Source organism: Cucurbita pepo, chromosome LG09 (genome assembly GCF_002806865.2).
Source record: "Cucurbita pepo subsp. pepo cultivar mu-cu-16 chromosome LG09, ASM280686v2, whole genome shotgun sequence".
Lineage (NCBI taxonomy): Eukaryota > Viridiplantae > Streptophyta > Magnoliopsida > Cucurbitales > Cucurbitaceae > Cucurbita > Cucurbita pepo.
In genome coordinates, this window is record NC_036646.1 from 7,647,877 (window position 1) to 7,663,256 (window position 15,380).

The following is a 15,380-nucleotide window of genomic DNA, read 5'->3' on the forward strand; positions in this document are numbered from 1 at the left end:
TATTTTAAGGATAAAATATAAAGAAATAGAATTGGAATTGGCGACAAGACGACGGAGTTTAAGCCGGAACTGTCCCATAAACAAAAACAAATCTTGCCACTTACGGCGGCGACGCCGTGTTTGGTTGTTTGGCCACGCTTACGCCGCCGTGACCTCACTGCTACCGACAGGCTCCGTGGTGAGTAGGCATGGGACCAACCTGTTCCCCTACTGGGCCCCGGTTGAAATGACGGCTGGGCAAAGTGCAGGTGGTGCGGTGGTCGCAGTATTTATGATGACGCCATTTTTTTATTTTTCTAATTTTCATTTCAGTCCTCTAACTTCTTCCTATTTCTACATTCCCCCCAACTCCTTTCATTATTCACCTTCTCCCCCCGGTTCATTATTTAATGAACGTGAACAACGTTTATCCATATTTAAAATAAATAAATAAATAAATAAATAATAATAATAAATGTTTAAAGCCGCCGTCCAACTGCCCATTGCAAATTTTGTTGACTTATTATTATTATTATTTTTTTAAAAAAATATATATTTAATGAATTTTCATTTTGGTCTCGTTTTTTTCATGAGAATTGCCTCATTTTCTTGTCTAATCATATCCAGTGGGCCCATTATTCGAAAATTTTAATTACATTTTGATAAATAAATAATTTATTTTTATTAAAAAATTTAATTACACATTAATATTGAATTAAATATAGAAAATAATTAAAAACAATACACTAAAACATATTTAAGTAAGGAATTAGTTAATTGGCCTCAACTTAATTAATAAGAAATATATGGGAGAAAATTAAAAATTTAGTGAGCTGATTAAATTAAGAGCAGTGGGTTACACGCGCGATGGAGAGCGCGTGGTGGGGGAGAGAGGGTAAATTAAATAAAATACCAAATGATTATTCAGAATAAGTTCATTCTCTATTTTTTAGAAATGTACAAATTATTTTTTATAAAATTGGAATAATTTTTTTTATATGAATTTATAGGAACGTGTTTCTTTTTAGTTAATAGAGAAAATTCTCTCGATTTCTTATCCACACTAACCAATCCCATGAAATCGCTACAGATTAAATAAACATTTCTACTGAAAACATTCATATTGTATTAGATATTTCATATTATTTAGTGTTATTATATTATTTTATTATAAAAGAAGAAGGAATTAGAGAAAACCGTCCATTTTTGTCTCTATGTGGAAGATTATTGAGAGTAAATTTTACATTGATTAATTTAGCAGGAGATCATGGTTTTAAATTTAGTAGAAGATCATGATTAGTGAGGATTACTATCTCCATTGCGACGAGCCCCTTTCGATAAGCTCAAAGCAAATCCATTGGTACGAGCCCCTTTGGATAAGCTCAAAGCAAAGCCGTACGAGCCCTTTTGGATAAGCCCAAAGCAAGGCCGTATAAGCACAAAGTAAAGCCATGAGAGGTTATGATCAAATGAGACAATATCACACCATTGTGCGCTTTTCGAGAAACCCAAAGCAAAACCATGAGAGCTTATGCTTGAAGGGGACAATATTACACCATTGTGCCCTTTTGAGGAAGCACAAAGCAAAGCCATGAGAGCTTATACTGAAACAGGACGACAATAACACACCATCATGCCCTTCTGGGGAAGCTCAAAGCAAAGCCATGAAAGCTTATTTTCAAAGTGGACAATATCATATCATTATGGAGGATCGTGATTCTAAACATAATATTTGACCAAACCATGTCAATAGAATCCTCTAATTACGAGAAAACTAAAAAATGCAATCAACATAGCATCTCTATGATACGGGGATTTAATAGATTAAATAGACATTTCTAATTTATCTATTACATGGAGACAATGAATCAATGTCCACCTAGAACTTGTATTTACAAATCTTAGTTTTTGGTTTAATGGGGTTTTTTTTTTCTTGAAATGTAGGGGTGAAAATGGATACAGAGGACCGGTGAAAAAGAACAGCGAGAAGTCCGTAAAAGACGCCGGTGGACGCCGTGGAAGATATTCCGTTCAATGAATCACAGCCACACCGGCGGAGGTTCATTGAGATCAAAGGGTAGAACACGCCGCACATGCCCAATAAACGACGCCGTATTGGGCGGCGGCGTCGGAGCACTGGAATCGACAAGCACCGGAGACACCTCGACATCCACATTACACATCTCGTGGCGAGGAGCGTTATGGCGGAGGAAATCGCCGAGGAGAAGACGAGCAGAGGAGGAGGAGGAGGAGGAGGTGGAGGAGGGTGAAGCAGTGGGTCGAGAAACGTTGAGGTCGAAACAGAGGCCGGCGGCGGAGAGAGGCAGAGGAAAGTTAGTTTTAGCCTTGGAACCACGGAGGGAGCGAGCAGCGCCGTCGTAAGCAAGGGCGGCTTCTTCAGGGGTGTCGAAAGTACCCAACCAGACACGGGTCTTTTTCCATGGGTCGCGTATCTCGGCGGCGTAGCGACCCCATGGGCGCTTCCGGACGCCTCTGTAGTGGCCGTCGCGAGCGGAAGCCATGGCGGAGGAGGAATCGACGAGCCGGAATTTAGAGGGCAAAAAGAAGGAGGCAGGAAGTCACCCGTGATCGGCGGGTAGACGACGGGATAAATACGCAGAAATATTGGGAATTAGAAGCGTGTGAAATGTGAGCCGTCGGATGAGAGAGATTTGATAAGGAGGGGAGCCGCCGGGTGATTAGACGTGAAGGAGGATGACGTAAGCCCTACGAATGGGGGGCTGAGCGGCGCCTGACAAACTATGTGGGAAACTGGGGGTCTGAACTGTCAGACAAATCGCCACACGTGGACCCTTTTTAAACTGGTGTCTCAGTCGTAGGGGACACCTTCTAATTGGGCCGGACTGGGCCTTCTTTCTTTCTTTTTTACATTTTTACCCCTATTTATATTTATTTATCTCGCTCTCCCATCACGAGAGTTTATGCTCAAAGTGGATAATATTATTAGGATCGCACAACAGCGCATACACTCGATCTAGAGGAACAAAAAAAAACGGGATAGAGAAAATGTAAGGATAATTCTAGCTAAAAGTTCTGTATTGACGACTTTAGGTAGAAAATGCCGTGAGAACTCTAGCTAAAGGTTTTGTATTTGATGACTTCAGGTATATACAGTAAAAAAATACAAAAAAGACGAGAGTACATCTTCAAAGTTGGGATATATATATATATATATAGTTTAGCTTACTATATATAGTTTTACCAGATATAACTATCTATCATATATATATATATATAGCTTTTTACTATACATACATATTTACACAATTTAATTTATCTGTCATTTACCAAATATAACTTTACTATATAACCTCTAACTAAGCTATAAATAAGTAGTAGGCTCTATAACCTAACAAATATTAATACCAATTATAGGAGGTTGTGTTTACTACTAACAAATATAAGCAGTCTCAGCCTCCATAACCTAACAAATATCAGTACTATTATAGGAGGTTGTGGTTACTACTAACAAATATCAATACTATTATCGGAGGTTGTGGTTACTACTGTGATATCACAATCTTGCCAATAGAATTTTCAAGTGTGAGGTGTATATTGTTTGAAGGCTCCAAAAAAGAGTTATGCCTCGATTAAGTGGAGGTTGGTTGAGAGCTCCAAGACCTCAAGAAAGGCTCTCATAGATTTATAAGTAAGAAACACTATCTCCATAATACGAAACTTTTTTAATAATGTAGTTACTCCCCATGGGGGTTCACTGTACTGTTTTTTTTTGGTAGCTTTTATGTCTTTCAAGACAAGGAAGTAAGGCCATCTCAGCACTTACTGACGTCTGGATGCCCTTTTTAAGGCCTTTGTTGTTCAGTAAATGAAATGAACTTACATGGAGGTTAAATGGTAAAATGTTTTGTCCACTCCATGTGCCTTCCCACCCTTCCATTTACCTGCTTTAGTAGTTATAGAAGCTACCAGTCAAACAAAGATAACCAGAAACCTTTCTAATGTAATGATTTAGATACACATTCTTGTATTCATATAAGCCAGAAAGGTATGCAATTGTATAGATTCAGCATGTAAAATGCAAAAAAATGGGATGAAGTTACAATTAGGGACGGGAATATAAAGAAAATGGGTTCTCTACCTCAACCTTTGGTGGTGGGTCTGAGAGTAGTCCGCCACTGAATCCTACAGAAACCTTTAATAACTATATTCATCATTTCTGTATGCTACCACTTCTCTATTGTTCTGCAAAATTCTTCCCATCTCCTGGTTCAAGTAATAAGGAGTATAGAATGGTACCAATGTACAAGAATTGGCTTTTCTCACGAACGGTGCAACGATCTGTACCGTTGTCGAAGCACTTGGATCCATTACTCGATCTTCGATCAAATTTGAAGCAGCCATACCAAGGAGCTAGCTCAATGATACAGTTTTGATTGTTTAATCATGGAATCAAGCGTCCGTTTTCAGTGGGAGTCCTTGTATGGCCTTGATTGTGTTTTGACATCTGGATATCACGGGATGAAGGAATCCTAGCTTTTGCATATGGAGCATCTCTTGCTGCAACAGACATCCATTAATGTATTAGGGATCCGGGAGCCATATTAACAGAGACAACCTATGCATACCAAGAGGTTAGCTAGCTCAAGCTTATCGTTAGCAGATATTGTCCTCTTTGGGCTTTCCGTTTCGGGCTTCCCCTCAAGGTTTTTAAAACGCGTTTGCTAGGGAGAGGTTTCCACATTCTTACAAAGAATGTTTTGTTCTCCTCCCCATCCCCAACTGACGTGGGATCTCACATTATCCCTATCTCTTAAAAGGAAGATATGTAAAGCCGTGGTGTTACTTTTAGAACTACAAGTTCATCAACAGTGCTCTTACCAGCATTCTGCGCTCGGAGGATATTCTGCCGCCTTTTCCAGCAACAAACCGCAAAAGTAATTATGAGCAAGAAAATGATTAAAGTTCCAAATGCAATCCCAATTTTAGCACCAGGAGAAAGGTGTGGCTCACATGCAGGTNAAAAAAAAAAAAAAAAAAAAAAAAAAAAAAAAAAAAAAAAAAAAAAAAAAAAAAAAAAAGTATATGAACCACTATGTTCATCTGCCATATGTAATCAATAATAAAGTAAGTACTTACTTGAAGCTAGCCCTGTGCAATAGCCTTGCACCTAAAGCAGCAGGCACTCTTCCGGACAAAGAATTCCCATTGAGATTCCTGTGAATCAAGGGATAAGACAAAGTCTTGATTTGATGATCATTAAGTTTAATTGTTTTGGAGATAGTCAGAAGAATCTTACAGTGTTCGTAGTGATGTCAACTGTCCAAGACTTTCAGGAATTGATCCATTGAAGAAATTGTAGGAGAGATCCCTATTAGAGGAAACATATTTCAAGCATTGCACTACCGAAGTTGTGTAGATTAAGAGACATCAATCCAAATATAAAATGAAACAACCATCCAAATCTATTGTAACTGTTGCACTTGATGAGGTGTGGCTCCAAACCAACCATTAGATCTCGTGTTGTGATATTGTTCTCAGTATTTCTCACACAACTTGATACATGCAGTCGCCCACTCTCTCTAAAACACAGTTAGAGCCTAAGCCCACGGCTAGCAGATATTATCTTTTTTGAGTTTTTTCTTTCGGGCTTTCCTTCAAGGTTTTTAAAACACGTCTGTTAGGGAGAGGTTTCCACACCTTTATAAAGAGTGTTTCATGCTCCTCCCCAACCGATGTGGGATCTCACAATCCATCCCCCTTTAGAGTCTAGCGTCCTTGTTGGCACTCGTTCCTTTCTCCAATCAATGTGGAACCCCCTCAATCCACCCCCTTTGGGGCCCAGCGTCCTTGCTGGCACACCGCCTCATGTCCACCCCCTTCGGGGCTCAACCTCCTCGCTGGCACATCACCAGGTGTCTGACTCTGATACCATTTGTAACGGCCCAAGTCCACCGCTAGCAAATAGTGTCCTCTTTGGGCTTTCCTTTCTAGGCTTCCCCTCAAGGTTTTTAAAACGCATCTACTAGAGAGAGGTTTCCACACCCTTATAAAGAATATTTTGTTCTCCTCCTCAACCGACGTGGGATCTCACAGTTTGAGATAAAAACTCACATTATGTGACTTAAGGAACTCAAATGTCATGGATTCTAGCTAATCATCTAAGTCATCATACCAAGCTGTAATTCTAAAATTGCACTAGTTCAATTTAATGACATTTCTTTGAAAAACGTATCAAGAATGTAGATTAGACTACAAAAGTTGGAAATCTAAAAAAAAAAAAAAAAAAATTCAAGAGAAGTTTATAGGCAACACTCACAAAACTTCTAACTTGGTTATTGATCCGAGTGAGGCTGGAATGGGCCCGTGAATGCTGTTTCCACTTAAATTTCTGGAAAAACATATATGAATGGATTAGTGTATGAAGCAATCAAAATCAATCAAAAAACCAATACAAAATTTTCTCACTATTTACTCCAAAGGTGAAAGTGCTTCAAACAATAACTTACATGCTCTGTAGATGACGCAGGTGAGATGTTTCATTTGGCAAGAATCCCATCAGACCTTGGTTGTCCAGACCCCTGGCCATGCAAAGTAGAAGTTAATGCTTGTAAACAAATTGATTGAACACAATGCCATAAGATTGCATGATATCATCTCAGATAACTATAAAGTTTTCATATTCTTAAGAAGGAAGAAGAAGATAAGGAAAGTACAGTCCATCGATGACCCATTTGTTTCCAGCTCTATCATATTGGCAGTCTGCTCCACTCCAAGGATGTTGTTGAGGAACACATGGATCACCATTCCACCCGAAACGAACAGGAAGTGCTAATGCCTTCTTCAAGCTCCGCAAAGCTCTAACTACAATAATGTGACAAAAATCAGTCAGAAATACGTCTCCAGAATTTAAAGACTGAAATACAGTATGATCTACGCCTACCTTCATCTGGGGATGTTTTTACTTCAGCTGAAACAATTTCAAACACCTCAATGGCATTGATTATGGCATGACTACCTTCTCTAGGCTGAAAGGTGATTGTCAAAGTCCTCCCATTGACAGCAACAGTAGTGTTAAGCACAAGAGCAGTATAGTGACCACCACTAAGTTTCAAAACATCCACATCTTCGAATTCAACGTTGCCATTTATCAAGATGTTAAAAATTCTTTGTCCAACATTTTTGATTGAAGCATCAATCTCAGCAAAGTGAAACCATATTGAGTAGTTTCTATTGGGGTCCACATCCATTAAATATGTCAAATCAGGTTGACTATCAGTGCTTACAAGCGCAGACCGATATAGAGCTTCTGGATAAAAGTTAGGCAAAATCGAAGCCTGGTTTATGCTGGTTTCAACAGAGATGATATGATCAGACTGCTGACCAAAAGTTTTAATGGGACTCCAAAATCTATCCCCACCCCAGTTGTTCCCATTAAAATCTGCATCAAACTTGGGCTTCCCAGCACCACAGCTAACTCTTCTCGCCGTCCGAAGGATCACTCCTTGACCCCAATCAGGACCGAAATAATACGCTTTCTCATCAATTTGAAGGATTTCAATTGCAAGGATAGCAGGATCTCCATGACCTGTGCTATGGAAGCAGAGAGAGGCAGAGCCATCCATTAAAAACACAAGGGCTTCAGCAAATGTTTGTTCATCAAGGTTAGTCCACCCTGATTTAAGAGAACAGATTTGTGTGCCTTCAACAGAGACGTCGAATAGAGGTTCAGTGTCATGGTCAAAATTAGTTTGGTTAACAAGCCCAAAGAAGATCCTCACAGAGTAGTGTCCTTTCGGCACTCTGTTGATGATGTAGCAATTTTCCGGACCCGTATACATCGGGAAATAGCGTAGGGTTTTCAGCGGAGGAGAAATGTAACTCGGAAGCGTGGCATTCGCCGGTATCCCTCCTGTATATGCAAAGTCCTTGTGCCATCGCGTATTCGTTGGAGATGTGTGAACGTCATTGCGAGCTCCACAACTTATGCGCATAGCAAATGGTTCTTCAATAATATCAATCAAACAATGAGCATATCATCACATCGCCTTACCAGAGGCCAAAAAGTAACTAAATCAAGAAATTCAAGACGCTATTTCAATCAACATTCAACTAAACCGCACGGAAATCAACAAAACCTAAGTACAATATCCGCCAATGAATCCAGTCCAAATCGTTCCAGCAATTGAATTAACATAACGCTAACGAGAACTAGTGAGAAAGAGAGTGATTCAATCCTAATTCACTACAGAAACAATAAAAAGCAGATTCAAACAAGAAACTAGCAATGAAAAAGAGTAGCGGAAGCTTACGAGGGCGAGCGGAGGAAAGAGAGACATGGAAGCAGTTAATCAGAAGCCAGACGAGTAGAAATCTGAGCATCTTTAGTAGCAGCGATGAATAGTTATGATCGAATTAACTCAGCCAAACGAAATCCTCACTTCACATTCCGATCTACAGTTCTTGTTCTTGTTCTTGTGTTCTTGTGTTCTTCCTTAGCTTTGAGGAGAGAGTGTCTGGGACGTACGCAGCTTAGCTTTGCAGGTGAGAATTGATTATGCATTTGTGTTGGTTGACCCGTGAACTGAGGCTCTAATAATTGCTGCTCGACCTTATCACCGCTCATGCAGCTTCACTATCCCAATGCTTATTTTGACTTTGACTTTGACTTTCATTTAATTATTTATTTATTTATTTTTCACATTTACCTTTAAATTTTACTTTTTATACTTAGGTTGAGAAAGAAGGTTAGGAAATATAGTTATATCTCGTTCGTATACATTTTTCTCTTTGTTTCTCGAGCTTATAGTAGTTATACACATATTTCCTTATTGGGTTAGGTCATTTTAAGGCAAACGGATCATTTCTAATGAAGAAGACGAGCTTAAAGAGAATGATTCGAAGTTACCTATTCTCGAACTCTCTCGAGTTTCACCCAGCCCACGTTTTTTTTAGGGATGAAAGAAATGTCTCCACTAGCTGTAAATAGTAGGAACTAAATGAAAACTAAACTCAAAACTCAACCGTAAAAATGTAATATTTTAAAATTTAAAAATCAAATAGAAACTAAATTGAAAAGTCAAACGTGTTTTTTAACATTATTTTATATATCATCTCACCGTCCAAACAGATGATCGAGTTCAAATGTATGGGTAACGTACGGTGGTGGTGATGTGCAATAGATGGCGTGATCATGGGAACTACAGTGTGCAGCGCCGCAGAGGAGTGAATCCCGGACAGAAACTGGATATTTGTAATTCCACGTAGATATATTCCTTCGATTGGAAGAAACCAAAGGCCAAGAGACGCGGAGAAGGCGAGGCAGATAACTTAGTAGTGTGGTGGGCAAATACAAAATGACCAAAATGCCCTGGAATTGATCTGAGTCGCAGTCTTTGATCGGACGGTGGAGAATGCTAGTTGGGTTTGACTTTAGCTTTTGACCCCCAATTACCGCATTAGATTTAATTCCTATACTTTGCTTCATCCCAAATTTAGAGGTTATTTTTTTTAGGAAAGAATATATTCCGTGAATATTTGATTATACTAATAAAAATATTCTTCAACTCGCATAATAAAATACATATAAAATTTTAAAAATTTCAATAATATCCTAGAGTTTAATATTTTTAACTTTTAAAATAAGTTAAAAAAATTCTCCTACGGTTAATTTTGGATGAAAACTGTTAATAATTTGTATCGAAAATAACATTTAACTTTCAAAATGGTGTAAAAATTACCCTTTTTATCTTTCAAGAGTTATTAAAAATATTCTTGAGTTTTCAAAAGTTTCATTAATATTCTTATTTTTTTAAAAAAAAACTTTTAATACTGCGTTTCAAAAATACCCATTAGCTTTCAAAAGTAATATTAGAAAACTTAGAGATAAATTGATGAGATGTCATTTGTCCATATATTGACAGTAAGAATTTTTTCTCATAAATGGTATTAATACTACTTTTAAAATTTCTTTAAGGGTATTTTTTAAGTTAAAAAAAAATTGAAGATACTAATTAAATTTTTTAAATAAGGTATTTTTGAATGATTATTAAAAATTCCAAGGTGATTTTGAAATAAATACTAATGGTTTCTCATGGAGTTTTTATAAAAATTTAAAACTTTAAAAATAAATTATAAAGTATAAAGAGTATTTTTATTAATTTAGCCTAAATATTTTCTAAAAAGAATAAAATAAACGAAATTAAATTCGCATCCAATTAATAAACAAAATACGTTGCCAAACACATTTTTGGTAAAAAAAAAAAAAAAATTGATGTCCTTTGAACAAGACCATGAGATGAAGATGAAGATCAAGCCCTTTGAACAGGGCGAGCTTCAACGACAGCAGGCTTGCTAGCTCGGCACTCCCTGCACGGCGAAACAAACGACCGGAAAACACTCCACCCCGACCACGTCGACTCCTCTTCCTCCTCCCTTATCCTTCGCCCACCTCGTCTAATACTGTGGTTTCTCACCATCAGTCCATCTCTCTCGGGTTGCCGCTTACAAGAAACCTAGTAAATATATTTACATTTTATTAAAGACAAATATCTTATATTCATTTATTATTTTTTAAAATTTTTTATTTAATAATTATAAATAGAGAATTTGAGAATAGTTTTAGTCAATATTCTCAACCTGAGCTTGTTCTGGCCTCGGCCTAGGCAAAACGAAGCTCTGGCCACCATAATGGTTAGCTACACTCGAACCGAACTCGAAGCCTTGGTCTGGTGTTCTGATCATCTTGTCGGGTTGGTGATGTTTAGAAGTTATGAACCCGGAAAAGGAGAGTGAATAATTGGAGCTGGTACTGCTGCTGCTGGTATCGGGGTTGGGCTTTGAGTGGACTGCCATGGGTGAGTTGAAGATCTGAGTGTCTGAAACTAAGCCTTAAAAATAGTTTCTTCTTATTTGCAATAGATGTTTAGTTTATATCATATTGTTGATGGTGGAAATATCAAAGAGTTTAGGGTAATATGGTTTAATCTAATTGGATGGGTTTGGTATTTGAAGTCGCTGTATGCTGTACTCGGACTGCAAATGCCGTCTTTCTTCACTCAAAACTATATAATATGATATTAATATAAGCTATTTAAGGAAGAAATCACATGTATATACTCGTGTTACATGGATCGCTGCTTTTACTATTGCGCTTCGCTGCTTTTAAAGAATGCTTTGTTTCCCTCTCCGATCGAGGTGAGATCTCACAATCAACACTTACAAAGAATGCTTTGTTTCCCTCTCCAATCGAGGTGAGATCTCACAATCAACACTTACAAAGAATGCTTTGTTTCCCTCTCCAATCGAGGTGAGATCTCACAATCAACACTTACAAAGAATGCTTTGTTTCCCTCTCCAATCGAGGTGAGATCTCACAATCAACACTTACAAAGAATGCTTTGTTTCCCTCTCCAATCGAGGTGAGATCTCACAATCAACACTTACAAAGAATGCTTTGTTTCCCTCTCCAATCGAGGTGAGATCTCACAATCAACACTTACAAAGAATGCTTTGTTTCCCTCTCCAATCGAGGTGAGATCTCACAATCAACACTTACAAAGAATGCTTTGTTTCCCTCTCCAATCGAGGTGAGATCTCACAATCAACACTTACAAAGAATGCTTTGTTTCCCTCTCCAATCGAGGTGAGATCTCACAATCAACACTTATAAAGAATGCTTCGTTTCCCTCTCCAATCGAGGTGGGATCTCACAATCCACCCCCTTTGAGGCCTAGCTCGGGATTTCACAATCCACCCCCTTTGAGGCCCAGCTCGGGATTTCACAATCCACCCCCCCTTTGAGGCCCAGCTCGGGATTGCACAATCCCCCCCCCCTTTGAGGCCCAGCTCGGGATTGCACAATCCACCCCCCTTTGAGGCCCAGCTCAGGATTGCACAATCCACCCCCCTTTGAGGCCCAGCTCGGGATTGCACAATCCACCCCCCCTTTGAGGCCCAGCTCGAGATTGCACAATCCACCCCCTCTCCTTGAGGCCCAGCGGGGGATTTCACAATCCACCCCCTTGAGGCCCAGCGTTCTCGCTGACACACCGCCTGGTATACAGTCTTTCCATTTTGTAGTTTACATACCCAATTGAGAGAGTGATTTGAGAAAGAAACTAAAAGAATTTGTCCATGGAAATTCGAGATTCCAACCATTATCTTTGGAATTTAGGAGCATAGAAGTACTATGAAGTTGTTGTACAAATGAGGAGTGGATGAACTGTATTAGAATCGTGCGAAAATGGCATTGGAATCATTGGAACACCATTGGAAAAATGAAGCGGAAAGTTGAGGGTTCGTTGAGTGAAAAATTAAGGATCGTAAGATCCTATATCGATTGCGAGTGAGTATGCTGGCCTTGCTAAGGATTATTGGGAGTGAGTAATACTATCTCCAGTTGTAGGAGTTCTTTTGTAGAAGCCCAAAGAAAAGCCGTGATTTTGGACAATTTTTTTTTATATTTAAAGATATTTTAGGAAAATGTAGTGTAATCCGAAGAATCGGACAAAGCCCATTTCGTATTGATCTCTGAAAGCCTGTTAGACCGAGTCTTCCTCCTCGCCTGCCTGTAAGGAAGATATATATATATATATATATAAATATAACCAAAAACAGGGGAAGCTGAAACACTTCAAGAATCAAAATCTTCTAAAACAAAAACAGATAAATATGCTCGAGAAGCTTTGGGATGATGTCTTGGCTGGCCCTCAGCCCGATCGCGGCCTTGGAAGGCTAAGGAGAATCGCCACCAGCATCACCGGTAACTTTTTCTGATTATCACTAAAAACAGAGGAAAAACAGGGGACTACTTGATTTCAATTTTGATGCTCTGTTTTTGCGGTGTAGATACAGAGGGAGAAGGGCGGAAGTATCAGAGATCGCTGTCGATGCCGGCGAGTCCAGAGACGCCGATGTCGCCGGCGTCGCCGCGGGCGTCGGACAATGTGTGGAGGAGTGTGTTCAACCCAGGTAGCAATCTGGCCACCAAGTCCATCGGCTCCGATGTGTTCGACAAGCCTCAGCCCAACTCCCCCACCGTTTATGACTGGTAAATCAATCAATCAATCAATGTTCATCGTTCTTTTCACCCCGATTATCCGAAATGAAATGGGGTTCATTTTTTTTTTTTTACAGGCTTTATAGTAAAGGTACCAGGAGCCAGCACCGTTGAAGCTCCGGCGACTGTCGTCGCTACCTTTCCGGCTGAAATTTATGTTCTGTTTTATGATTTGTAGCAACCCTTTCTGTGTGAGAGAGTGAGTTGCCCCAAACTCTCCTTATGCAAGTTTTGCCTTTGCCATGTTAACTCATTCATGGTGGCATTTCCTCATAATCACAAAATTTTGGTATTTTTTTTATTAATAACATAGCTCATTCAAACTACATAATCTTATAATCTTTTATCCGTTGAGCGACAACCCTTTCGTTGAGCGACAACCCTTTCGCTTAGCACCGTCGAATCACTAAGGCCGATTTTAGTCCCTGTTGGACTGATGGGTCTTGGAGGCAAGTCAAGCTCTTTCTGCCTCATGCAACTCTTATGCATGTAGTGACATTTATTTGGTTTATTTAGTTTATAACTCTCGTCGATCCGTTCATAGATAGTTGGTAAGTATGATGGTTTTAATGATGATCAATTTTATGGTAAGTATGATGGTTTTAATGATGATCAATTTTACGTGTATCTGATTTATAAAACTCCCGATTCTGCATCCTTTGGTGTAAGGAAGCTATACCATTAGTTAGTTAGTGAGGGATTCGAACCCCTAACACCGTGGTTCGTAATCACATGCTCTAATCCTCTGAGCTACCGAGTCCACCCTGTCTCCACTGGATCTTTTATGAAGGGTACTCTAAAAAAAAGAACCTTTCCTCTTCAGAGCCATTTGCCATTTCTGGTTAAGAAAATGTGAAAGTGTCTCCATCGAAGACCCATGGAGACCCGGCCACCCTTTTGAAGGTAACCTCAATTACTTCGAGTTGAAGGTTAATCCTACGGACTGAAATGAACAATAGTTATAGCTGCTGAGTATTAATGTTTTGTGGAGCAATAATTACCATATATCATGCTTGAAATAGATGTTGTGAATTGAATGCTTGTCATCTTCATCGTCCAACTACGTCTACCTGGATATCCTTGAAAAGTGGTGTCCTGTTGGCTTTTTTTGTAATGCTCTTTGATTCCTCGTATGTTGCAAGCATTGCTTCAATATTGCTTTTACCACCCTACTGAAACCTCTCCCAATAGCGGTGGGCTTGAGCTTGGTTTGTTGCTGTTATAAATGGTAACAGAGTGCTGCATTGGGCGGTGTGCAAACCTCACTCTTGTAACGTTACCCTTCTACTAGGGAGAGGATTTTACGCCCTTATAAGGAATGTTTCATTCCCCTCTCCAATCGCGGTGAGTTTAAGCGGTTACAAATGGTAACAAAGCTAGACACCGGGCGGTATGTAAACATTATTCTTATAAAAAATGTTTTGTTCTATTACAAATGGTATTCTTATAAGGACGTTGGGCCTCAAGGGGAGTGGAGATCCTACATCAATTAGAGAGAAGAATGTGTTACAAATAGTATTAGAGTTAGACATTGGGTAGTGTGCCAGCGAAGACGCTGGGCCTCCCCCAAGGGGGGTGGATTGTGAGATCCCACCTCAATTAGAGAGGGAAAAGTGTTACAAATGGTTTAAGAGGAGATTCCACATCAATTGGAAAAGAGAACGAAGCATCGATGTGGAAATCTTGAGGGGAAGCCTGGTTACCCAAAGAGTACAATATCTGCTAGCGGTGAGCTATTTAATTATTTCTGGTTGGTATCCTTTGCTTAATGACCATATTAGCATAATTAAGAAATGACACGTTTGCTATTACATGCCTTCATGATTGCACACTACTTCAAATATTCCAGGGCAACCTAATAGACATGGGAATTGGTATTTTGAATTGCTATCATGCCTCATGAACACGAAGAACTGCTATCATCTTAGATGCCAACGCGAAGAACTGCTATCATCTTAGATGCCAACGCGAAGAACTGCTATCATCTTAGATGCCAACGCGAAGAACTGCTATCATCTTAGATGCCAACGCGAAGAACTGCTATCATCTTAGATGCCAACGCGAAGAACTGCTATCATCTTAGATGCCAACGCGAAGAACTGCTATCATCTTAGATGCCAACGCGAAGAACTGCTATCATCTTAGATGCCAACGCGAAGAACTGCTATCATCTTAGATGCCAACGCGAAGAACTGCTATCATCTTAGATGCCAACGCGAAGAACTGCTATCATCTTAGATGCCAACGCGAAGAACTGCTATCATCTTAGATGCCAACGCGAAGAACTGCTATCATCTTAGATGCCAACGCGAAGAACTGCTATCATCTTAGATGCCAACGCGAAGAACTGCTATCATCTTAG

At 39.4% G+C, this 15,380-nt stretch overlaps 3 protein-coding genes across 3 annotated transcripts; 1 reads left to right on the forward strand and 2 right to left on the reverse strand.

Moving 5' to 3' along the window:
• Nucleotides 1–1,761: 1,761 nt before the first annotated feature.
• Nucleotides 1,762–2,884, reverse strand: LOC111802322 (ethylene-responsive transcription factor 12-like). The gene has a single exon (XM_023686642.1). The coding sequence runs from the start codon at nt 2,499–2,501 to the stop codon at nt 2,019–2,021; it is 483 nt and encodes a 160-aa protein (XP_023542410.1). The 5' UTR covers nt 2,502–2,884; the 3' UTR covers nt 1,762–2,018.
• Nucleotides 2,885–3,941: 1,057 nt separating this feature from the next.
• Nucleotides 3,942–8,518, reverse strand: LOC111802309 (receptor-like protein kinase At5g59670). Its single transcript, XM_023686619.1, has 9 exons — nt 8,271–8,518; nt 6,902–7,963; nt 6,675–6,822; nt 6,468–6,539; nt 6,278–6,349; nt 5,258–5,329; nt 5,098–5,175; nt 4,840–4,985; nt 3,942–4,518 (listed from the first exon to the last, which is right to left on the reverse strand). The coding sequence occupies exons 1-9, from the start codon at nt 8,338–8,340 to the stop codon at nt 4,403–4,405; spliced, it is 1,836 nt and encodes a 611-aa protein (XP_023542387.1). The 5' UTR covers nt 8,341–8,518; the 3' UTR covers nt 3,942–4,402.
• Nucleotides 8,519–12,623: 4,105 nt separating this feature from the next.
• LOC111802705 (dormancy-associated protein 1-like) lies at nt 12,624–13,293 on the forward strand. Its single transcript, XM_023687169.1, has 3 exons — nt 12,624–12,721; nt 12,808–13,009; nt 13,096–13,293. Exons 1-3 carry the CDS (start codon nt 12,631–12,633, stop codon nt 13,130–13,132), a joined length of 330 nt encoding a protein of 109 aa, XP_023542937.1. The 5' UTR covers nt 12,624–12,630; the 3' UTR covers nt 13,133–13,293.
• The last annotated feature ends 2,087 nt before the right edge of the window (nt 13,294–15,380 follow it).

Bases quoted from the DNA above. Each gene is read 5' to 3' on its own strand.
- LOC111802322 (XM_023686642.1), bottom strand. From the start codon at position 2,501: ATGGCTTCCGCTCGCGACGGCCACTACAGAGGCGTCCGGAAGCGCCCA.
- LOC111802705 (XM_023687169.1), top strand. From the start codon at position 12,631: ATGCTCGAGAAGCTTTGGGATGATGTCTTGGCTGGCCCTCAGCCCGAT. The intron at 12,722-12,807 runs GTAACTTTTTCT...TTTGCGGTGTAG, and splicing joins AATCGCCACCAGCATCACCG to ATACAGAGGGAGAAGGGCGG. The intron at 13,010-13,095 runs GTAAATCAATCA...TTTTTTTTACAG, and splicing joins TCCCCCACCGTTTATGACTG to GCTTTATAGTAAAGGTACCA.